Source organism: Hipposideros armiger, unplaced genomic scaffold (assembly GCF_001890085.2).
Source record: "Hipposideros armiger isolate ML-2016 unplaced genomic scaffold, ASM189008v1 scaffold_158, whole genome shotgun sequence".
Classification (NCBI taxonomy): domain Eukaryota; kingdom Metazoa; phylum Chordata; class Mammalia; order Chiroptera; family Hipposideridae; genus Hipposideros; species Hipposideros armiger.
The window spans coordinates 1,457,010-1,481,173 of record NW_017731508.1 but is presented as its reverse complement, the minus strand read 5'-3'; the positions used below and the strand labels follow the sequence as shown (position 1 = coordinate 1,481,173).

The following is a 24,164-nucleotide window of genomic DNA, read 5'->3' as shown; positions in this document are numbered from 1 at the left end:
TACTTCATATTATAATTCCCTCTGTACAGCTCCAACTCTTACATAGGACTAAGGCATACTCAATTCTGTGCTCCAGTATTAAGTAGGGTCCAGTACACAAGAGGCATATAAGACACGTTAATACGAATGGATACATGAATAGGTGGGTAAACGAGTCACTCAATCCTCTAGTTTATTCTCACATTTACTTCCTAGAGGCCTTGCTGTCACATAGAATTGCTATATTGTTGACACCAAATTTTAATATCAAATGAATTCTAGAACTCGTTGAACACAGTTAGATTAATAAAGATCAAAAAGAGACAGGTCCTGTTGATGGTGCCGACAGCAATAAAGATGAGTGATTACGAGAGCACTATGGTCTTGGCTCCCGGGGGCTCTGTGCTCTGTCGGTCTCCCTCCAGGCCTGCCTTGCTTTTTTCCAACATTGGTAAAAAAACTGGTGTCTTGTTTTTCAACTATTTTTCTCTATAAAACAAGTAAGCTGTTAGATGTCCAAGCTTCTCCTCCCAAAGCGGTCCTGAAGATCAAACCCAAACTTCTCAACCAGGAAGAAGCAAACTTTTTCTGTCAAAGGCTACCTGGTTAAGCGTTTTACACTTTTGTAGGATATACAAGGACTCAAATCCCCTGAAAGCAGCCCAAGTCGGCAAACTGTATCTGTGGACACTGAAGTCTTTATTTTGAATAATTTTTATGTTTCATGAAATAGTACTCTTCTTTTGACTTTTTTTCAACCATTTATAAATGGCTCTGGCTTGGAGGTCCACCAGAAACAAGCTGTGGAATTTGGGCCCTCGGGCCTTTGTTTGCCAACCTCTGTTCTATGGCTTGTTCCCAGCTCACACACTTCATATTTAAAGTTACGGGTCCTGGAGTTACAGAGATATCCTGACACTGATGGAAACTAACCCCTCATTGTAGACTATGAGATAGTTAAGAGTTCTATAGTCCAGCAGCTCCAGGGGCCAACTGAGAGACAAATCAGGGAAGTGTTGGTTTCAGAGTGGGGTAGTGACGAACGCTGGAGGTGAGAGCAATTCTTACCCATCCACCCTTCATCGGCTGAGCAGACAGATGAAGGCTCAGCTGGTCTCAGAATCCTTTTCTAAACCAGTTCTGTCCAGACTCCTATTAGTCAAAATCCTGATCTACATAAGAGTTTCTGCAAGCCCGTTAATTATGCCTTTGATCTGCAGTTACATTATCTTCAATTAAGCATTAATATATTGTGCATGAACTGACACTGTGTCATGCAAAATGGTAAGGCTCCCAGAATACATTCCAGAGCCAGTATTCTAAACAGAACTGTGTAGACAGTGAAATATTTATTTTCAAATTCATCTGTGTACATTTTTTAAATTACTACTCTCTAAATTTCCTTTGAAATGTCTGACCTGCTGTTCATAAGTCAAAAAATATAATCTCTCTTTTGTAGAACTCCAATTGGTAAATTGTGTATATATAAAAAAAAGATAGCTACTTGCTGTCAGAGGGTGGGTGTTCAGGCCTCACACAATGGTGTCACCTTAAAAAAGGAAAACAATTGCCCCCCATGCCCTGTGGACCTCATGCACCATGCTACTATAATATAAGGCTGTTTTGCCTTCATCAATTAACAGTTCACAGATTCTCAAACAGTTGCAGAATGACGAGGCTTCTATTTTTAATAAGTCAAGTAAGACTTGGATGTGGTAATACAGGTAAAGCGTATAGTATAAGATGCCAAGTTTGTCTTTCTGGTTCCACATTGGTAGTTTTTTTCTTCCTGTATTTTGTAAAACGAGCAGAGCAGGTATTTGTTTATAAAACAGTGACAGAAGAAAGGCCCTGGATAAATACAGACTCTACATTTTAAGTAACATTCAAGTTCCTGAATGATGTATGCCCTGAACTCCTAGAAACCAGGTGTGACTCTGAGATGTGGGCCAATTTCAACACTTACCTGAAAGGTATCCAAATGGCTTTGGTAGGAAATCAAGTTAGTGATCCTGTGAGATTTACAGTATTTCCAATTTGGGGCTGGCCTGGTAATATCAGAAAAATGGGCACATACTGGAAATGTGTGCTCTCTAGGTCCATTCCAAAGCGGAAACGCACCATGATCAGGGGAAAGGGGATAAGCTGCATGTCTAAATCCCAGGCAGGCCTTCAGCGGCATACTAGCTACATTATCCTTCTTTGTCTGCAGTCCCTGGACTTCCCAATGGGGCTCCCAGGTTAACAGGTGGGCGGCCTCCCTAATTCTTACATATTACATTCGGCCTCCCGTACAGTGCTACCTCCTGGGCAAATTACCCAGGGCCAAAGGCCAAGACTCCCGACCAGGGGTTCCCTAACATCTTCTGATGACCACAGATCACTCGCACTGGTGAGATGAAGTCAGAGTTCACTTCTGCTACCAGCAGGAGGAGGCTGGGGAACAAAGAAATGAGGGACAACGGAATGAAAGAGACACTGAGATTTCAAGTAGGAAAGGAACTTAGCTGTCAACTTGACAAGTGGTGTGCGGCTACAGGAGTGCACAGGAAGCCCTGATGAAGGATTTTCAACATACCCATGCTTGGGCCATATCCCCAGATTCTTATCCAGTAGGCAGAGTTCAGGAATCTACCTATGATTTTAAAAAGCTTTGAGACCTAGATCTTGACGATGATAAAAATTATATTAACTTCAATGTACTTCCAGGGCTGAGAACCACTGACTACTAACCTTTTACAGATAAGAAACTGAGGCTTAGAGAGGTAACTTTGCCCAAACCAGGCATGCCTGGATTCAAAATGCAACCAGTGGAGGAAAACCACATCAGCATAGGAGGGAGCACCACAGGATGGGGGGGTGGGGATTGCTGTCTGAGGTCAAGTGGAGTCGTTCACACTGCGGACAACCCAGACCTCTGTAACTCTCTACAAAGTATCTACATACTTGTATCTACAAGATATTTTTTTGGTGGGTAGCAGTAAAGTGTTTTAATGTAACAAAGTCAGGAATATAGCGGATAGCAGTAAAGTGTTTTAATGTAACAAAGTCAGGTATATTATGAAAATACTCTGCCGGATTAGAATAGGTGGTCTTGAAAGGGTGCGTTCCTCAATTTCGCAAGAGTATGAGGTAATGGCTAGCTAAGGCCCTGCCAGTTGTGTCCAGTTTCCTCAGAAAATTACTACTTTCATCATTACACCAACCATAGTGTGTAGAAGGACGTCAGACTGAGAAGATGGAAAGGAAAGAAAATTGGGTGTTGGGCGGCTCTTCCCCCAAGCAAACTCTGCCCCAGTCCCAGGGTGCGAGGTTTGGTGGGTGACGGCTAGAAGTCAGTCCTCTTAGCCCCTCATACAGGCAGTCTGTTCAAAAAACAACAGCCTTCAGGATCATATCTGGTAATCTAAAGCAGAGGTCAGCAAATCTGGTCCGCTGCCTGTATGTGTATGGCCCTTGAGCTAAGAATTCCTTTTATTTTTTCAAATAGTTTTCAAAAGAAGAATATTTCATGATATGTGAAAATTACATGAAATTCCAATTTCAGAGTCCACAAGTGAATTTGTATTGCAATCTGGCATGCGCAGCACAGTCACTGATGTATTAACTGTCTCTTGTGTGCCAATGGCAGTGTAAGTACCGCCACAGAGAGAGGATGGCCCACAGAACCCGAATACTCACTGTCTGGCCCTTTACAGAACTTTGCTGAGCCCTGATCTGAAGGAAGAAAACAGTTAACTATTAAGCCAAAATTCCTTTCGTAGATTTAATGAAAAGTTCCAAGCAACGATGGCAGTGAAATAGTTTCTTTATATACACAAACTTGGAACTGAGAAAACGATGAAGGTCAACTTCATTACCTAGCCACCCTGACAGTGCCTTTAAGTGTCATCCATCAGTATGTGCCTCGCATGACTTGCAAGGGCTCATTATAAATTACGGCACATGGGCCCCTGACACGATCCAGGGACTGTAACAGGACTCTGGTGACGTAATGTGATAAAGGAGGTTTCTCTGTATAGCTCTATGTGGCACAGAGCTGGAGGCTTTCCAAGAAATTTAATTTCCACAGTGCCACCTTTGACTACTCAAGATAATTCCACCCAACCACCAGGCACCCTTGAAGAAAACTGTCTTCACTGGAAATGCTTGTCACTGGGTGTCGTCCTCGAAAACATAAATTTGTAGCTATTTTTTCCAACGAGACAGACTAAATCCAGGATGTAGATTTTCCAATTAGGTTCTTTTTAAACATCTGTTGGTAGGCTGCATTTCACATCAGTTATTTGAGCAAAGCACAATTTGATTAGGCTGTCTGAAACCAAGCCAAAGTCTGCAAAATAATAGCTCAATTAAATTCTGTTTTGCTTTCATTTGTCTTGGATTTTCCTGAGTGTGATACTGTTGCAAATAATCAAGTAAACCAATTCCTTTCAAAATGAGAGATTTAGGTATATTTTCCATCTTCCCTTCAAGTTTATTTAATAATCTACTCTATCTTCACTATGCTTCATTGAACTTTAATCTTGACACCAAATACATTTCTGTATTTTGTTTAGTCTCCTTTAATTTTCTGTACTTATGAATTAAAGTTCTGTGCCATTAACATTATACCTTAAACAGATTAGTAAACGTACAAGGCAAACACTGAGCATTAGGCAGTCAAACCACACTGCAGGCATTTTCAGATTTTCATGCCATACTTGGCAAGATTCGTTTCATCTACCCAGTGAAGGATTTCGGCAAGACTGACACTGGGTTCTTCTCATGCTGCTTAGGTTCTTGAAGCATTCCCACACGTTTATGGACCAGTCTGCAGCCTCTTCAACTAAAGCAGTATCGAGTTTCATTTCTTTTGGGCTCAGATATTTGACTCGTTCATTCATTCATTCACTCATCACTCACTTAGTCACTAATTCATTAATAAAAGAAACATCTATAGATTGTCTACCCTGTGCCAGGCAAGGTGCAGAGGGCCACAGCCTCAAGATTTCAGATTCGGGACTAGTTCCTTGGCTGTTACAACAACCTAGCATTAATTTATAAAAAATTCTGGGAAGACAAGGACAGACGCGAACCCAGGATGGAATTTTGAGAACAGTATGACCCTCATTTATGCTAAAATTGACACACTTAGGACAACAATGCTCCGTCAACACAGTGCTGGTAACAGTGGTAGCAGGGAGGGATGATGACAGCCACTAACACTTATTAACCATCTGTTGTGTACCAGGCACCTTCCTAGGTACTTCACATAGTTACATCAGCTACTCTTCATCACGACTTAGGGTCGGCGCTATGATCACTCCACTTTACAGGTGAGGAACCGGAGGTCTTCCCATCAAATGTCCTTTACCACAAGTTGACTACCAGCAAAAGGATGGTCCCTGTTATGCTGCTAAAACATATACCAGGGGTGCCAAAAAAGTGTATCCACCTGACTTGTCTTCATCTTCTGTTATTGGGATATATTGAGTGTTACAACTTTAATACAGCTTTTTTCCTTTCTTAAAATGTGTGTACATTTTTTTCTGGCACCCTCTGTATTTGACTAGTGACTGATATCAAGGGAATGAACTTGTAATCTGGCATTTAATAGGTAGTCATCCTCCTTGTAAAAGGTGTCTATATAAAGATGAGAAAAGCTAACTTTTCTGAGAATTCCCTGGGTCCCAGGCACTGTGCAAGCGCTTTTCACCCATTAATCATGTAACCTTCACAATCACCTTCAGGTACAGGAGGTAATTCGCCACATGCTCTAGATGAGAAAATGAAAATACAGAGAAGTCAAGCTACGTTTCCAAGGTCACACAGGAGTAAGGGGAGTGCTAGGACTTTGGTCGGGCAGCCTGACGCTGGGGCCACATTGGAGTCTTGCTGTGCCTGCTCTCACAACATCCTGATACACACATCTCTAAAATTCTCACCGCCTTGCTGAGTCTGTGTGGGGACCCAGTGGACAAGGGCCTGATGCCTCCAAGGACAAATTACTACTCAGTTTTGACCATTTTAGATAATACTTCAGTAGTTACCACAGGATCCATCAGGCTTCCCAGGAAAATAATCCAGTACTTCTCTCCTCTGTTATATGATCAGCACAGGCTAGTCAGATACCTCTGTCAAGCCTGGTGAGTCACAGGCACACACAGCACCACTGCCCACTCCAGTGCCCAGGGCGGACACGGCCAGTCAGTCATGATGATGGGACAGAGGCCATTCTGGTTGCAGAACCCCTCAAACAGATCTCCAGAGCCACTTCCGACCTAGATCAAATGAAACCTCTCTGCTCTGTCCATTCTATGTGGTTTGGACTCTTAATTTTGTTTCTGGAATAAATAACAATCCCTTTGTGCTATCAAATGAAGAACCAAGCAGACATAATTTCATCATCTTATTAAAAGCAGCTTCATTAGGTCTGACGGAGCAGCTCTTCCACGTACAAACAGGGGGCGCCTGGCCTGTGGGTCCTGTGGCCAAAGGGTCACAAGGAACCCTGGAGGCCATGGCAATAGGTACCAATGAAAAAGGAGCATGGGACACATAGCAGAGAATTTAGACATGGGAACACATCACATCACATGGCTTTTGGTTTCCTTCTGAGGAAAGCAGACAGAGAGATAATTCTCTCTGCATTAAACTCAAACACAATTTAATCACCAGGGCCTTCTGTTTAAATGGCAGGTGATAGAACAAGCAATATTTGCAATCTTGGATTTTGGGGACTTGGTATAGTAGATAAGAGTGGAGCACTGAGAGTTCTGAATAGCACAGTGACATGGCATTTGGGGAAAGACTGAGCAGCAGGTAGGACGGGAGATACACATGAAGGGTAGGCTATGTTCTGAGGGCGTGGAGGGGGACAAGTTATAGCTCTTTGCCAAGTTCTAGGCACGTGCTAACTGGAGGTCTGAACTCCGGAACAAGGTAACATCAGGGGAAACACAGAGAAAGGAAAGACAGAAGATACTAATCGGAAGGGAAAATGGCAGATCTGATGACAGGTACCGTGGTGGGGATGAAGGAAATGAATAAGTCAGTGATGAATCATGAATCTGACGAGTAGGGCCTGGTGATAAAAGTGATCAGCTGGATCAGATGTAGCTGAAATGCTGTGATGGTGAGCTAAGAGAGAGGCATGGATAGCTGGGGGGTGGGGGGCACAAACAGGCTTGGAGTCCTGGGTACCAGAACAAGGAAGGAGGACAGATGCGCTACGGAGAACACCGAAAGAGCTGGACTTTGGGACAGGGATTAACTGGTGTCCCAGAAGAGAACAGGGGGCCTCGAACTGAATAAGTTCAAAAGAAGGCAGTTTCCAAAGAGCCGAGCACCCAAAGGATGAGTTAGCTACGAGGAAGGAGGTCAGATGGACTGAGGGGAGGAGGAGACATGCCACTGAATTGAGTGACAATAAAATGGTGAGAAGGAAAGCCGGATTTGGGGGTGGTTAGGAAGGAAAGAGGCTGGTTAAAACAAAACAAAACAAAACAAAACAAAAGTTGAAGCAGCAGGCAAAATACTCAGGTTCTAAAAGTTTGGTAGCAAAAGAAGGAGCTGGAGGAACGGAGCTGGGAAGGACTGAGTCATCCAAAGTTTTTGAACTACCCATTTAAAATCCACATTTTACTATGAACACCGATAAATGCTGGGCTCTGTCTGCCTAAATGTTTACTAATTTTCCTCAATGGTATGTAACATGAAAGGACGCGGGCTGGCGCTCTTTACCTAATTGTGTCCTGGCAGCTTTAAATTCTACTACTGAAGTAGTTAAAAATCTGTGCTTTTGAAGAAGGGGAAAGTTATGAATAGAAGGCAGCAGCACTCAACCCTGTAGAAATGAGTGGTATTCAGTCTCTGAAACTTACTGGGCAATAATTTGAGACTCAAACAATCTCAATAGCAAGGCGGCTGAAGTCCACCCCAAGTTCAAATTGGGGTATGTTCTCTTTAAAATTTTGAGAGCGACTAAATATGACAACCATCTGATGTATGAAAATTATTCACAACCAAAAACAGACAGTCTGGAAATAGCTGGGATGACTTCATTTAGACAGAATTACCCAAATCTGTTTCTAATATACACAGTACACATAATAAATTTTTACAATATGACAAGGAAAACAAACTTAATAAAAGTTCCCAATCTTTTGTTACACAAGCATGCTATAGCCATGCCATGTTTATAATAGTTTGCTCATGATATCACAGCTCAGTAACAAAGGCCCAGGCAATACAAAAACAGTTACTAGGCATGACATCAACTCACAACTACCGTAATTACATCGGTACACAAATTTCCCAAACTGTACATTTTCCAAACTGCTTCTCAATTTCAACGGCTGCCTTTAGACAATTACTTGCAGAGTTGTCTGCAGGCTTTGAGTAATACCCGTCTTTCTTCTCTTTCCCAAGCGTCATTTCCCTTTAGAAAGTGCATATTTCAATTACAAGCACTATTTTTCAAATATGCCCATAAACATATGTCCAAATTAGGAGACAGTGTGGTCTGGTGGTTAGTGACAAGCATTAGGCATCAGTACTGATTCTGTTCCTTTCGCCATCCCTGTGTGCGCAGCCCAGGCGGTGCACAGCGAGGCAGCAGGATGTAATGGGTATGAGCACAGACGCTTGAGCCAGACTGCTGGGGCCAGGATCCCAGCTCTGCCACTCACCAGCTGTTTGGCCCCGGACAAGTTAACTTCTCTCTGCCCCCACTTTCCTCATCTGTAAGATGGGAAAGATGACAGAGTTTATCTTCACATGGCTGTCGTACAGTAGTTGGCTTCTACAAAGTACAATTTCAGTGTCAGCTATTTATTATTACCACTATATTTTGGGGACTCAGCTTCCTGTTTGAAAACCTGGCTTCAATTATCCTGACCCATTGTGAATTGTATAATTTTCTAATGTTAGGGCAAGAGTTTCACTTTGGTCACATTACCTGGATATAGTGAGGATCAATGAACAAAGTTTAAATGAATGAATGAATGAATGAATGAATGAAATCCATAGGTTCTGTAATACCCAATAGTTACTGAAGTGAAAAATATTACCTCACAGAAATTGGTTTTCATACTATTTCTCTAAAGGCTTGCTTTCATGTTCTTGCAGCTAATGCAGATAAATACCTCCAGCCCAATTGAAAGAATAAGTAAAAGGGAAAAAATATATCGCCTTGTGATTTCAGGAGCATATTTCTCTAAGGCCCAAGCTTTCCAAGCCCATCCCATACACACGACCTCTGTCTCACTGGCTGCATGGTCAGCTGGCTTTCCCGACTGGGCATGGTGCCAGGGGAGCGAGACTACCCCCATTGTCACTTCTGGTCCATGGTGCTTGCACCAAATGCTGTTATTCTAGGCTTCAGGAAATTTTCTAACCACTGGACAGGGTCCAATGCTGTGTGCTAATGAGTTTCAGATTGGAGGACTTCACTGTGCATGTGTCAGAAAAGTGCCACGGTTTATGGAGAGGTGGGGGCAGGGAAGAAAAGACACAAAAAGGCAGAAAAAGCAGTAGTTTAAAAATGCTGGCTACTCAAATTGACAGGGAACGTGACCTCTGCACTTCATCAGAAATTCCTGCAGACTTACAAAATAAAGGAGTTTGCTTTTATCACACACTGTGAGGCTCATGGAAAAACGGAAAGCACTACATCACTTGACCTTGGTGTGCCCTCTTTCAACCACAGACGATATTGTGTACAAAAATTCTAAATCAACTTAAGATGTTCAAGGAAAAAAGAGCTTTAATTTTCTGCATTAGACTTGATGATTGCTACTTTGGTTCTTGAGATTTTGCGTAGAAGGTTCACACAGGAAAGGGACTCATAATTCCAGGAGAAGTATTTTATCACTTTGAGATAATGACATGGCCTGTCGAGTGGGCACATCGTGGTCTACATGCCCCTCTACTCCCTGGAAAAGAACGAGCAAACCTTGCTTGCCCAGCTTTGAAAGTCACCCAAGACTGAATCATGGTTATTTGCTTACATTAACGGAACATTAAAACCCATTTTAAACAACTTAAGGAAACTCGAGCCATCTTTGCTTGGTGACTCACTTCTCTGGGATGCTTTTTCTCCCTTCCAGGTGACAAACAGGCCTGCTCCCAAGACGTCTCATCATGCTATCACAGTCTATCAGAGAAGCCTCCCTTCCAGAAGAGTCCAACTCACAGGATTCTTTTTCGAGTAATGAGATTACATTTCAATTTTTTTTTTTTTTTTTTGCCACACAGTACTGGTGACTTTAAAAATCCAATGCTTTCACATCCTTGAACTGTCATCAACATTTTTTCAGACAATGTCAATAAAATTGATTGCTTGCAGTTCTGAATTCTGCTCTGCACATGGAAACAATATAATTTGTTTTAAAGTATTTTCGATGGGGGCGGAAGGAGAAACAGAACCTCAGCAAGCCTATCTGCAACATTGGGGCGGGGTGGGGAACAAGACAGAAGCAAAGCAAGTGGCCTGAATATTATGGTCTGCTGGAAACTTTGACAGAAATTCCCGATGCATAAACCCTAACTAAACCTTACTGTTGTGCTGACTGATATGTCTTCCTGTCAGATATGAATGATGTATCTGGAACATTAATACGTTCATTAAATTCTAACTCCCTGTACTTAAAATATTCTGTACTTTGGCTCAGAGGCAACTTGACAGCTTTCTTGTAATCATATATGTGAGGCCCCAGACTACACAGTTGTTGAGATGCCTCATACCTACAGCCAATCTGTTGCTTTCACAAATTTAATCTAGATATTAAGGAGCTGATTGTGGAACCACGTTGATTTGACATCTTCCACTCAGCTGTGTATCGCAGAAACCACTACGGGCGGTGAGAGACTCCCATGATGCCCAGCAGCTGTACACACCTCTAACTCCCTAATCTGTAAGACTACAAACTGTAAGACGAAAAACACGGCTCTTCCCCCCCCGCCCCGAAGCACAAGTGGACGGACCAGCAAGGGTCCGACAGTGTTATTCCTAATTACCTTTTTTTCCCCCACTCTTGATCCTGTGGCTCTCATAATTAGTTACCTGGGGCTGCAATCCAATTTGATGTGATGACAAGAAAGTGATCCATGAAAAAGTAATAAGTTAAATCCAATTTCAGCCTTCCTCTAATTAAATGCACATGGAACTAATGACTGCAACCCTAGCATTTCAGTGATAATGGTAATTAGCGAGGTGGGAGTCACTCTTTCTCAGCACTGGAGGTGTAAACCACAAGGTAAAATGGTAGGAGCACTCTTAATTACATGTGTCATTTTGTCAGCAATTTACACGTTTTTGACCAGCCAAGTATGTTTTCTCCCCTGTCCTTTCCCACCTCCTAGCCCCAACAGTGATTATAACATACTTCTCCATGTTCCAACACACGGAAGCTCATTGCAGCAGTTCAGACTTGAGAATAAGAAATAACTTTCCTTTGCGATTGCTCACTGCTGTGACATACACACAGACAAGCAACAATTAGTGGAATTATGCAGATCGTAGTCTTCTTAATGGAAATCCAGGGACTGACAGTGGAATCAGTTTGGGTTGACCTGGTTTTATTTTTGCTTATGATATGGAAAATATAATAATTTGTTTATTTGTGGAAAACATTGCCCATGGTATACAGGTTCTCTGTGGTCCTCATGAGCCTGGCTTCCCACCCCGGAGCTGCCACTGTCTGTATGCTGTGAAGCAAGTCTCTTAACCTCTCTAAGGTTCACTTTCCTCATCCATAGGATAATTTAATAATAGTTCCTATACCACAGAGTAGCCGTGGGGCTAGTAAATAGGAAGCACCTACTAACCATTAATTATCTATGCACATGGTGACAACATGCTTACGTATAAAATATTAGCATCACACATGCATTTTAATGCCTACATGTAGGTAAGATGACCATATAATTAAATGTCCAACTGGGGTACTCTGGAGAGTGATAAATACACCCAGCCACACAAACAGGCTGGGGCTGTCCGGGGCAGCCTGGGACATAGGGTCACTGTGTATATAGATAGCTGAAGTTTAAATAGAAAAATGAGCTAACTCATTATATTACAACTCATCTCAGAATTTTTAGGGAGGCAAGGGGAAAACTTATTATATTAGAGAAAAAAAAATTCTTAAAGCAAGAGTATTTAACCAGGGCAACAAACAGACTTCTGGGGCTTCACGAAGCCCTTAGGGCTGGATGCAAAATTCTGAGTGCCAGTGCTTCTTCTTAATGGTGTGTGTAATCTGAAAGACTTAAGCATTTCTAAAGCATCATTTCTATTTTATTGTCTCTTCTCAAGACTTATTTTTTAGGGTTTTGGGACTCTCCAAAGTCAGGGGATAACAATGAAATCTTAAAAGGTACTGAAATTTCAACACTTTGTTTAATGCCCAGAATGCCATTTCTAGACAATGTTAACTCTATAGACATTTTAAAAAAATTATTTGCCTCCTTCTCCTGAATTACCCACTTTACTAATTCAGTGCATAAGGATATTTTTTAAGGGTCAGTATTTCAAAACCATTCCATTTCACTATCTACATCATAAAATTGTAGTTTCCTTTAAAGGTTTCCTCTTACCCATTTATTCCTTGGTGAATAAGGTGCAAATGATACGAGGTACTAAGATTCTATGTGGCATTAATGCAAAGCAAAAATGCTGCCTTAAGCATGTTTTATATAACTGCAAATAAAAATGCTAAAAACACCTGCTGGATATTGTATTTGAACCTCCTCCACTTAAAGCAGGTCTAAAAGGCTGACCTTCCAGTGGATTTCACCACCCTTCCTTCCAGGGCAGTGTCCTACTTACTGTGTGAGGGGCGTGCACATGATAAGACCTTGGAAAGAGGTGAAAAGATAGACAGAAGAGAAAACTATCAGATGATTGGTTTCAAGTTCAAATTCTTTATAGATGGCCTGAACTTGTGGTCAGCTTTCCACTGTAAGCAACACATAGGGTTTACTTTCTTTCCCAACTTTTATGCTGCCAGAATACACACGTACTTTTACTTTCTTAGGAGAAAATGTGTCATTTGATTTCCTTCCAGTTTATGTACTCATGCCAACAACTAAAATGCTTAAAGAACCAAAATGAATTACTACCCAGAAACGGTGGTCAAAGTTCCAAAATTTGATCAATAAAATTGCTCATCTACTCACAAATTAATCTTCAGCCAGAAAAGTCACACATTTTTGAGGTTATGAGCACACCTGCACCGTTAAGCATTTATTTCACTTGTTTAAGCAATCTTCAGAAATATATAAATATTTATAAAAGTAAACCTACTATTTTTACTTACACATAATTTTCTTTTTTGCAGCAAACCCTGTTAAGTCTCTACAGCTCCCAAGCATTCTGAAGGCAGGCTGTGGCCTCCAGTTTCACGTCTGTTGGCATCACCAAGGTGCCCAGCATGCGGTGGCGACTCCAGAAATGTTCCAGTTTCATCTCATTAATTCAGATCATTCTGATCCTGAATTTACGATGAGGCTAATTTTCAATTTTCATGTGTATCATTCATAAAAAATTGGCAAAGCAAATTAATAGACTAAATAAGGGGCTATTTAAGTTACTAAGTAGAATATTTTTCAAGACCTTCAGAAGCAACATGTATACCCAATTAATCCTTTACATAAACCACATCGCCACCCAAGAATTTGGCCAGCTCAGGTTTAGTTTAAAATGTGTATCTGCAAAGAATGTTATTTCTCTTATTTACTCTCATCGCCCTGAAGTTAGTTCAAATTGGTGACGTTTGAGTACATTCTGTGATCTCTATTGAGAACCACTTATAACCTCCTCTAACTTTCCATTTTCTTTTGTTTGTATCATCAGCCTGTGAAACTGGAGAGCGCTGCCAAACATAAAGCAGGGAAGTGTGAGATATGCTTAAAATATGAGTCACAGTAAATGTGGGGATTTGGGATTCAATTTTTTCCTCAAGCTATCGGTAGATGAAATCCTTCTCCCCTGTCAAGCCTTCCTCTATGCACAGGATCTGAAATTTGCTAAAATAGGTCTCTCAGTATAGTTATGAAGGGTAAGAAGACCAGAAAAGAACACTGTTAAGATTTACTATAGGGTTTCCCTTTCGTTTCAGAGCCATTCTAGCCGAGATGCCCCAGTGAAGACATGGCATGGCAAGACATATTTAAATGTGGTTATACCTTCCACGAATCACCGAATCTGTATACATATTTTTATAATGAGGTAATATACCATGTAACCTAGGTTAGTAATTTCTCCTCTCTGTTTAGGGAAGGCCAGTCAACATAATAAAAGTTAGTGAATTTGCATGACCCTACCAGGCAGCTGAGGAGATATAGTCTATGATGCACGTTTGTGTGTATATATATATGTATGCGCGCGCGCGCACACACACACACACACACACACACACACACACACACACACACACACACCAGTCAACCAACTCTTTTTTCTATCCCAATCAATTCTTAAAACTGGTCTAAATTCTCTGCTTGTTAACTCTCCTGCTGAGGAGGTAGGAAGAGACCCAAAACATCTTCTTTAGCAAAACCAGCATTCAAGATGGCCCCCTTGTCCCACACTTTTTATGCAGACTGAAGTGCTCAGCAGAATGTGTTAGATTGGTTTTGACACTGTCCTTGCCAAGAAAAATGAAGCTCTCTGTGTTATACTCTTCTGGTGGCTAAAAACCTTACAACGGGCAAGAAGATAAAGAGGCCTCAGAAGGAAATCCCCTGAAACTTTACTTCATATATTTAGCCCTTAAGGAACTTCGTTCATCTTGGAAAAGAAGTTACCTAAAAATGCCATATGTTTTTAAAAAGCAAGTATGGGGGAAATCATTCTAGTATAAAAAAATTACAAATGATATTCAATACTGAAGAGCAGCGTATCAGACAGATTGTGTATGTGTGTACCGTTTTTTTTTCATCTCCAGCCAAAGCTCTACTATGTGTAAGATTTCCAGCCTCCAATAATATATTGTCATTTTTCCAATGCACTTGAGGCCTGATACATTCAAGAGGACTCAGTATTTTTGAGACTGCGAGAGCTCCAGGAGGGAGGCATAAGAATGGACAGTCATTTGAATTCCTGAGTGACAGGCCAGGCTCGTTCCCTGTATACATTAATAAATTAGAATTTTAATTGTGTCTCTGTCTGCAGGAGATGCCCCAGCACTTTAATATGTACCAACAATTGGCTATGTTCTGGAATCTGCAATGTGGCCTCCACTGCTGACCTCTGAAACACAATTCCCAGTCTGACTGCGGAAACTGTTCAGTTTGATCCTTTCAACTTATTTGAATCCTGACAAATAAGCTCACAGCTTAAAGGTCAACACAGTCATATTTCATCCTCCAGAGCTGTTCTTAAGACATCTGCACAACAAAGCACTTCTTATAGCACCTGACATGGGACCTCACTGGCACTGTACCTCATTAAAAATGTCCCTAGCATTCACATATGTTGAAAGGCATATGGATTGGTGATGGTTTACCAAGTACGTGTTTTTGGAAGTATTAGTTAGCAATGTGCATTGTCACTCAACTGTTCCAATCAAGTGTTGCTACAGTGCTGAACTCTGCCTCAACAGTGAGGGTTTCTCAAGTCGATGTAGAAAAACTAGAAGTTTGTTGCCCAAGATCAATTTGATCTTTGTCGGATAATGTGGGAACGGGTGCTGGTTCACTCTGATCTGCGAGAAGTCAACACAATCCAGAATCTGGGTTAACCTTGTGATCGAATTAACTAGCACCAAGCTGTGTCCATCAGTGACTGTTTCTAGATTCTATCCCCAAATGTCCACTGTGAGAAACTCACGTTAGCCTTCACTTTGGGATGCTCACCCTCGGCGAGGAGAGCAGCGAGCCACCCAGTACCTCCCTGCAAATGTCCTGTCTCGGATGTCAGTGTGAATACCCCGAGTCAAGCTTCTCTGAAGTTTCCATCACAATCTTCTAGGCCAGGGATTGTCAAACTGCGGCTCGCAAGCCATATGCGGCTCTTCAGGTACATTCCGTCTCAAAAGTTTGCCGACCCCTGGAAGAGCCAATCCTGTCCCTCACAACAATTTAAAAATTATTTGAGAGCCATACATATATTTTTACAAATAAGGAAAAGTTAAAGTAATATTATAAATGAAACTATGACAGTTTTATTTTCATTTTCAATTTTACTTCAGAGCCACATGTACGTACCCAAAGAGCCGCGTGTGGCTCGCGAGCCACAGTTTGCTGACCCCTGGCGGTTCTTCCGTCTCAAAAGTTTGCCAACCCCTGTTCTAGTCCAACAGATAATCTAAATGAGATTTTTATGACCTCACTCCTCCTTCTACTCTGTTAACCCCTGTCCTCATGTGCCTAAAATGAGAAGTCACTAAAACAATCTTTCTTTGTATCTTCGCATAAAAATCACTCGTCATTTTTTTATTAGTGATTCAGAAGAATGCTAAAGACATCCACCAAAGAGCAGTGTGAATTACACTCACGACTGGGCATATTAGAAGCACCATGTCCTCTGAAGTTCCAACAGCTGTTCTTGACACTACTGATGTTTGGGGCTGAATAATTTTGTGTTTGGGGGGAACTTCCCTGTGCAACGTAGGATGTTTAGCAGCATCCCTTGCCTCTACCTACTAGGTTGTCAGTAGCATCCATGACCCCCCAAGTCGTGACAACCAAAAAAATGTCTCTAGACATTGCCCATTGTCACGGGTGGGGTGGAGAAATCTTCCCCAGTTGGGAACTGCACTAAAGTAACACATGTGTGTATCCCAACATGAGAGAATTTCTAGAACCCATCAATAGAGAATGAGGTGACACTCTGAGTACCATAAGCTTTTTCTTAGTGGTAATATACATGGACCATTAAGCAGCCCCACCCGCAACTACTCATCTTCCTATTATACGGACTAACTAGTAGATCTTCTTACTCCCAACAGCAAAACTTTTGGTTACATAGCCATTTTCCATAAAATGTCATACGCTGCTGGTAAACTGCAAATGTACCTTCTGCAGAAGATTTTCTTACACGATTCGCAATTCTCAATCCAGTCCACTTCTCAATTGCTTATCAGCTATCCCAAAGTGCATAATATCATTTTTTTTAGAAGAAGTGTTACCTGAAGGGCTGGTTGCTTGTCATTCCTCTTGGGAGATTTTAACCCACTAACATGCTGCTGTTGTTGCTGCTGCAGGAGGAGCTGTCTCGCCACTTGAAGTGCCTGCGAAGAAAAATGGAAGAAAACCATGTCTGTGACTACACAGGTTCGGGGTCTCTTTCACAAAAGGACTCCAAAAAGTGCACTTTAGAACAGGATCCTGACTTTCCCATTTCCAGGCAAATAAAACAGCAAACCAAACTTTCCACCAGTCTAAGTTGGAAAACTTTCCAGAATTTGTTTACATTTTCTTAGCTTTAGCGGGTTCTTTAGGCATAGCAACCCATCTAGGCAGACATTTTATTCCTACAAAAAGTCTGACATAAAACTTGGAGTGTGAATGATTAGGGCTTTGTGGAAAGATGGCAGCGAGAAGCCAGGAAGGGCCTGGACAAAGACAGAAACTTAGAAGACGATAAAGGGCTCTTTTCAGAGGCTCCTTCACCCTCCTCCAATTCTTCTTGGGGGAACTTGCGAACAAGTTCAAAGTAATGCTTTTACCTCATCTGAGTCCAAATAAAAAGGAAGAGTTAAGCAACGCACCAAATGCAGTTATTTGGGAAGGAAGATCCAAACAGACGAGTTGTACCGAGGATAACCTCGGCGGGCTATGTACGAAAAAATTTTGTGAACTTGTAAGTGCCCTTACAAGTATGTTAGGTACTTTGGACACCACTGGTCTGTCTACTACAAATGCCTCTTTCAAGCTTATGCTATAGATGGCTTTATTTACAGGCAGTAATTGGAGAAGTGATAGCAAAAGGAAAACAAGGGAGTCCTCCAAAGTGCCAGACGTATGAATGACCAATCTTTCTTGTTTTTAATCGGATATAGTTGACGTACAATATTATGTTAGTTTCAGGTGTACAACATAATAGTGAGTCTACATTTATGTACCTTATGATGTGATCACACTATGTCTAGCCACCATCTGTCACCATACAAGATTATTACAATATTATTGACAATATTCCCTGTACTATACATTAAGATCAATCTTCTTTAATAGTACAAACAAAAAAGAAAAAAAAGTGTCATCAGTAAACCCTCATGGGGCCATTCACTGTCAAAGAACTGAACAGGAATACTAGCTAGCCACATCTTTGCAAAGGCAGCACAGGGTTAATACAGAAAACTGAAGTTTGCACACATTGTGCTAGAAAACCTCAGGAGAAGTTAGGTTATTTGAGTCTGAATTCAGCTGAGAACCATGAATGCACACATGGAAGAGGCCCCAAGAATGCTCATTAAATAATGTGCTTAGAGTTTAGAGGGAAATGAGATTTCTTAGTGATTACACCAACAAGGATTTCCAAATGGTAACGAATTATTTGGGCTTCAAAGAAGATGCACACATAGACATGGCCAACGTATCTAAAGGATCTGGTACCACAATTTTAGGAAATGTGTGTAATGGACTTACAATGATAACATGGTCCTCAGGTATAGCAGAGACTTCATTTATATAAGAAAATACTGTGTATCGTTTCACAAAAACTTACAGTGACACGGTGGAGTGGGGAAAGCTAACAAGGCATGGGGTTCTTGTGCATTTAGTCCAGGAGAGACGGAAAATAGAGTGGCCAGAGGATTATGGTTCATAAACAGACACATTAATTGGAGAATCAGCAAGAGTAGTGCTTCTCCTAACAGGACAATCTCACTAAATTAAGCTCGTAACTATACTACCGTTACAAAGAATATTTTCAAGACACTTTGTAAGGTTGAGTGGTGCTTTTTTATCTAAGAGGCACAAAGGGAGGCAATGAAACAGAAGCACAAATAAATGAGTAACAAAGAAAAGACCTTGGGGAAGATGGAACCCTCCTATCCCACAGCCTCCTGCACCCACCCGTCTTGTCCCAGGGAGGCCTTCTGCCTATTGAACTCACCTCAACCAGCCTCTCACACGTAATATACAGGCTATTTCATCTGGGAAGGGAGAGACATGTTTGAGAAGAGCCTCAAGAAAAGAGGCTGTCTGAGAGGGGCCTCTGGAAGCCAAGTCGCCTGGGAGAAGATAGAGGCTCCAGCCTGCTATCTCGGAGGAGGATTTACCATCACTGGACTCAGGGTTTCCTTGTCTCCTTGGAGACGCTCAGTACATGCGTAGGTGTAAAAGTGGGCAGAGTGAAGATTTCATTTATATCATATAAGAAAAATAGTCCCCTTTGCAAGGTGCCTGAAAGAGCAAAAGCCTCTCCCCTCCTGCCAAATATGTTCCCTTAGCTATTTCACATGAGGTTTTACAGCTTTTTCATGTAGGAGAGGGAACCGTTACATATTTTAAGTGCAACTGTCAGAGTTCCCAGAGTAACAGACCAATTACCAAAGATCTGCTACCTGGAAAGGCAGGCAGAGGGAGTGTAGATGGCAGTGAAAAGATGGTGCCGAGAAAGATATGGTAGGGAAGAGGAGAAAGGTAACACACGTTTAATATTAAAATAGAGCAAGCAAAAGAAAACAAAGTAATGACAACGCCACAGTCACAAATCTTTGTTAAAATAACTTACCACATTTCACCAAATATTTGGAGAACAGGTACTCAATATGTAAATAACCAAGTCTCAGAGAATCTATACAATTAACTCCTTATGTCAGTAAACGGGGTGATATTAAGTGTCTTTATAAAAAAAGTACACACAGAGAAAAAGAACTATTCTCATACGAGCTGTTCTCATAAATGTACTTAAGCAAAAGAAAGTGTAGGACTAAACAAGTCTGCAACAAATGTTTTCCGAGCTAGCTCTATACAAGGATTATACATTTCAAATTAGCTCCTGGAATCCTTGCTGGTTTGAAGAAATTATTTTGCTGATTTGAAGAAAAACAAGTCATTTATGTGTAAAATATACTTTTCAGACCCAGCATGAGGTACATGGACTTACAGTCACACAATGAATGCCAGCCCCCTCACAGCACTTCAGACTGAGCCCCGCTAAAGAAGATAATCAGAGACGGGAGCATAGATAAGGCTGAAAAGGTGGAGAAACTTGTGGAAACACAAGGGAAATTTTAGTCAAACTACCGAGGAGAGAATACAAGAGGAAGATGTATAAACTGGCTTCCAAATTTCTTCTCAAAATCAATGCAAACAGGCAAAATAACTTCAAATATTTGGGATGGAGAAACAATACTAGGGCAAAAATTATTCATCTTGATATGAACGATTATGAATTATTCACCAATAATTCCCCAGCCTTATCATGAGTGTGGGAACAAATTCAAAGCAATATACTGCCCCTCCCCCCATCCAATCTACTTAGGTCTCAGCTAGAGTTTTAAAACATCATTTATTAGAACTTATAAAGTGCTATGAATCAACCACTAAAGGGTGCTACTCTTCTGATGTCCATGATATATAAATAAATCACTGTAATCTAGGTTTTAAATTGTCACACAAAAAAAGAAGATAAATTCTTAGTATACAAGACTGTGTATTTGAACATTATAATACAAATCTCTGGTATCTATCATTTGTAGAAAGTCAAAAAATGCGTATTATCATGCTGATTGTTGGTCAGTGGAAAGTATGGAATGACTGCCGGGGTCCCCTTTGGCAACTGCACTGAAGACCTGTCCACGGTGCACATCCACTGCATTTCCCTTATGCATACCTCATAGCCATTTTCCCTGTTACATTCATCCAAACCAGTTAAATGTCTTTCATCTCAGACTCACTGACCATCAGAGAGCTGTTCCACCGCAACTAATAAGTAAGGATGCACTTTTCTTATTTTCGTAACAGTATCTTGATCACAACTGGAGAAAGGTCCCTCAAGATACCCCGTTTGGTGTGAAGAGGGCCACCGGTATGGTGATGGAAGGTAAACCAGACTTTTGGGGGTAATCGCTTAGAAGTGTACACAGGTGTCGAATTATTCGGTTGCACACCTGAAACTGATGTATATGTAAAAAAGGTATCCTGCTTGGAGATAAAATGAGATCTCTTGGGTTGAGACTAACAAGGTGTGTGGACATGTTTGTGTGCTTATGAGAGAAGAGAAGGGAGAGACAGAAGCAGAGACCCACACAGAGAGAAAGGATATCAATAAATAAAACAATTTTACTTTTAGGAAGCAAAACTAACTCTGACTCAAGTTCCGGACCAACTGCTAATGTAAATAACTTAAAAGATCCCACCCCATCTCTGGCGACCTCTTACTCTTGGTGGCAGTCCTGGGCTGAGTTGAGTCAACACTTCCCTTATAACAGATGTGACAATTGTCCGGCACTGCATAACTTGGTGCTGTATTTGAGTGCACAGCTCGGGTTACAGTAAAGACACATTTCAAGGATGTCACAGAGTAGAGGTGCCTGATAAAACCAGACATTTAGAGCCCAGTTGCACACACTCGCATTTACTTTCCTTCAATAAGCTAAAATAAATGGCTCTGTAAGCTAACAGAGGAAGGCATGGAAGGCACACACTGCCTCCATCTGTGGACTGGCTAGTCTCCCTGTCTGCCTTGGCTGTCATCTTTGCCCCGACCTACACAGGGGGTTGGGAGTCGCCTTGTGATCAGCACACCATGGACCACCTCCAGCTCAGTGTGCTCAGTGATCAGTACTCAGGGAGTCCAGGAGATTGGTGCTTGGTTGCCAGTTGGGCAGGCCATGCTTTTATGCTAACTGGGGACCTGGACATCTTTGGTTCCATTCTATTGGTTCAAGATTACTTTAGTCTCATCAGTGCCTTCACAGTCCTAGTAAATAAATACCATCTGTTGTTTACAAACTATGTTTTACATAAGCACGTTTACAACTTTTGAGCTATTTATATCTCAAGTTCATAGCAGGTGTTTGTATTTTAGGGGCTAGGAATCCCTATGTTTAGCATGTTTTTCAAGGTAGCTGATGTTCAAAAACACGTTTACTATGTTTAAAGAAACATTAATAAGTTTACATAAAATATGGTTTGAGTAAACATGCATACATACATAAAGCAAGCTGGTAGAAGGAGAAAACCTTCACATAACCTTTTATATGACATGCTTGGTGAAGAGGTCTGAGGCTACACTGATATGCAGCGAGCGACCTTCAGAAACTATGAGTAGCTGCAATGTTTTACGTTATGGGTCGGTCAACTACATAGTCCATGGCCCAAATCCAACACATCACCTGTTTTTGTTAAGCTCATGAGATAAGAATGGGTTTTAGTTATTTAAAAGTTGGGAAAATAATAACAGGAAGAAGAATATTTTTGACAGGTGAAAATTATATTAATTCAAATTCAGTGTCCACAAATAAAGTTTTATTTGAACACAATCAAGTTCATTTGCACACAGTCAAGTTCATTTGCTTACATACCGTCTAGGGCTGCTTTCTGCCACAAAGCAGAGTTAAGTACTTGAGACAGAGACTGTATGGCCCACAGAGTATAAAGTATTTCCTATCTGACCCTTTATAGGAAAAGTCTGCCAACCCCGTCTTAGGCTCTTACCTGTATTCTGACATTCCCCAAAGATGCCACTGGACACAATCTCATATAAACAAAGCCTGCAATCAGTTTCCCAAAACAATTTTAGAATTTAGCTTAGATGCAAGGACATTACTAATTAGCTGTTCTTAAAGATCAAACTCATTTTGATTTTCTGAAAAGGAAGTGGGACATGAAAACAAAATACTTCCATGCATTCGTTCTTCTATCTGAAACTATTTAAAACTAGCTGCAAACTTTGAACACGTGTTTTTCCCACAGATAATTTACAGCAGCTCTGAGTGAATCTCCACCATTGGGTGTGAGGTTCTGCACACCCTCAGAATGAAGACAGTTGTGCTATTGGCTGGCGGAGAAGACTTGGTTATTTCCTGTCTGCCTGAGAAGTTGTCCCACTTCCAGCTTCAAAGGCGGCTGAGTCAGCCACCCTTCCTCTAATTTCTTTTCCTAGGCTCTCTCCACCCCTCAAGATCAAACCTGTTTTTCAGATAATTTCACAGGCTAATCAGCAGTCACTGTGCATATGGGGGTGGGAGGAAAAGCTAGCAATAAAAAGCAGCATGAGAAGCTCTGTAGGAAAGAAGTCATGTTCTCTCTTATTTCTCAACCTCTGCATACGTCCTAAGTCCCCACAGAGAGCCTTTTCCCCCTGAACTAATCTTCTATCTTGGTGCAATTCCAGCAACTAACAACCATTTTAATATGGGTCCTCATTACTTAACACAACGTAAGAGCCACTCTGTAGTGAGACCCAGGACCAAGTATTCAGAGAAACTCAGTCACCTCCTTGCTTTGGACAAAGTAATGGCTCCAGTGCAGTGTGGAAAGAAGGTTTGTGGGGTCACTTAAAAGAAAAACATTGTAGTGGCTGATAGGACTAGATGCATTCATCCAGAATCAACAACATTTCAAGGCAGCGAGTTCTCCAAAGAGGATGCAAATATATATTTATACAACTATCATATGTATGTGATACTTACAAATCACATTTGTAAGTATTACCAAATCAGCATTTGGTTAACACAGGAAAAAGGAAGTGCTAATTTCATAGAGAGATTCTAGTGATTGTGAAAATGTCAGATGGCCAAGGAAAGATTCCCATTCATGTGATTGTGTAAAGGTTAGCTACACAAAGGAAGTACTGTAGCAGAATATCAGGTCACATTACTAGTGTCATAAGTTAAAAAATAAACAAAAACAAAAACAAAACTTTCCCGGGCTGGCTGAGTGGCTCAGTCGGTTAAGAGCTCAAGCTCTGAGCAACAGGGTCTCCGGTTCAATTCCTACATGGGCCAGTGAGCTGCACCCATGCTGAGCTGCCACTGAGCTGCCAACAGGTGGCAGGATGGCTCAGCTGGTGAGAGCATGTGCTCCTAACAAGGTTGCTGGTTTGACTCCCGCATGGGATGGTGGGCTGCGCCCCCCGCAACTAAGATAGAACACGACACCTTGAGCTGAGCGGCTGTGAGCTGCTGACGGGCGACCAGATGGCGACTGGACTTGGAGCTGAGCTAGCTGCACCCTCCACAACTAAGACTGAAGGACAACAACTTGGCTGTTCCCCTTCCCCAATTCCCCAATAAAATCTTTAA

General features: G+C 41.5%; 1 protein-coding gene across 9 annotated transcripts in view; it reads right to left on the bottom strand.

Annotated features, from left to right (window-relative positions):
* The window catches only part of FOXP1 (forkhead box P1), a 601,823-nt gene that overhangs the window by 129,607 nt on the left and 448,052 nt on the right, over positions 1 to 24,164 (bottom strand). For all 9 annotated transcript variants that reach the window (XM_019651316.1, XM_019651317.1, XM_019651323.1 and 6 more), the window contains one exon: positions 17,094 to 17,195. In XM_019651316.1, coding sequence (XP_019506861.1) covers positions 17,094 to 17,195 — 102 coding nt within the window. The remainder of the gene's footprint in view (positions 1 to 17,093; positions 17,196 to 24,164) is intronic.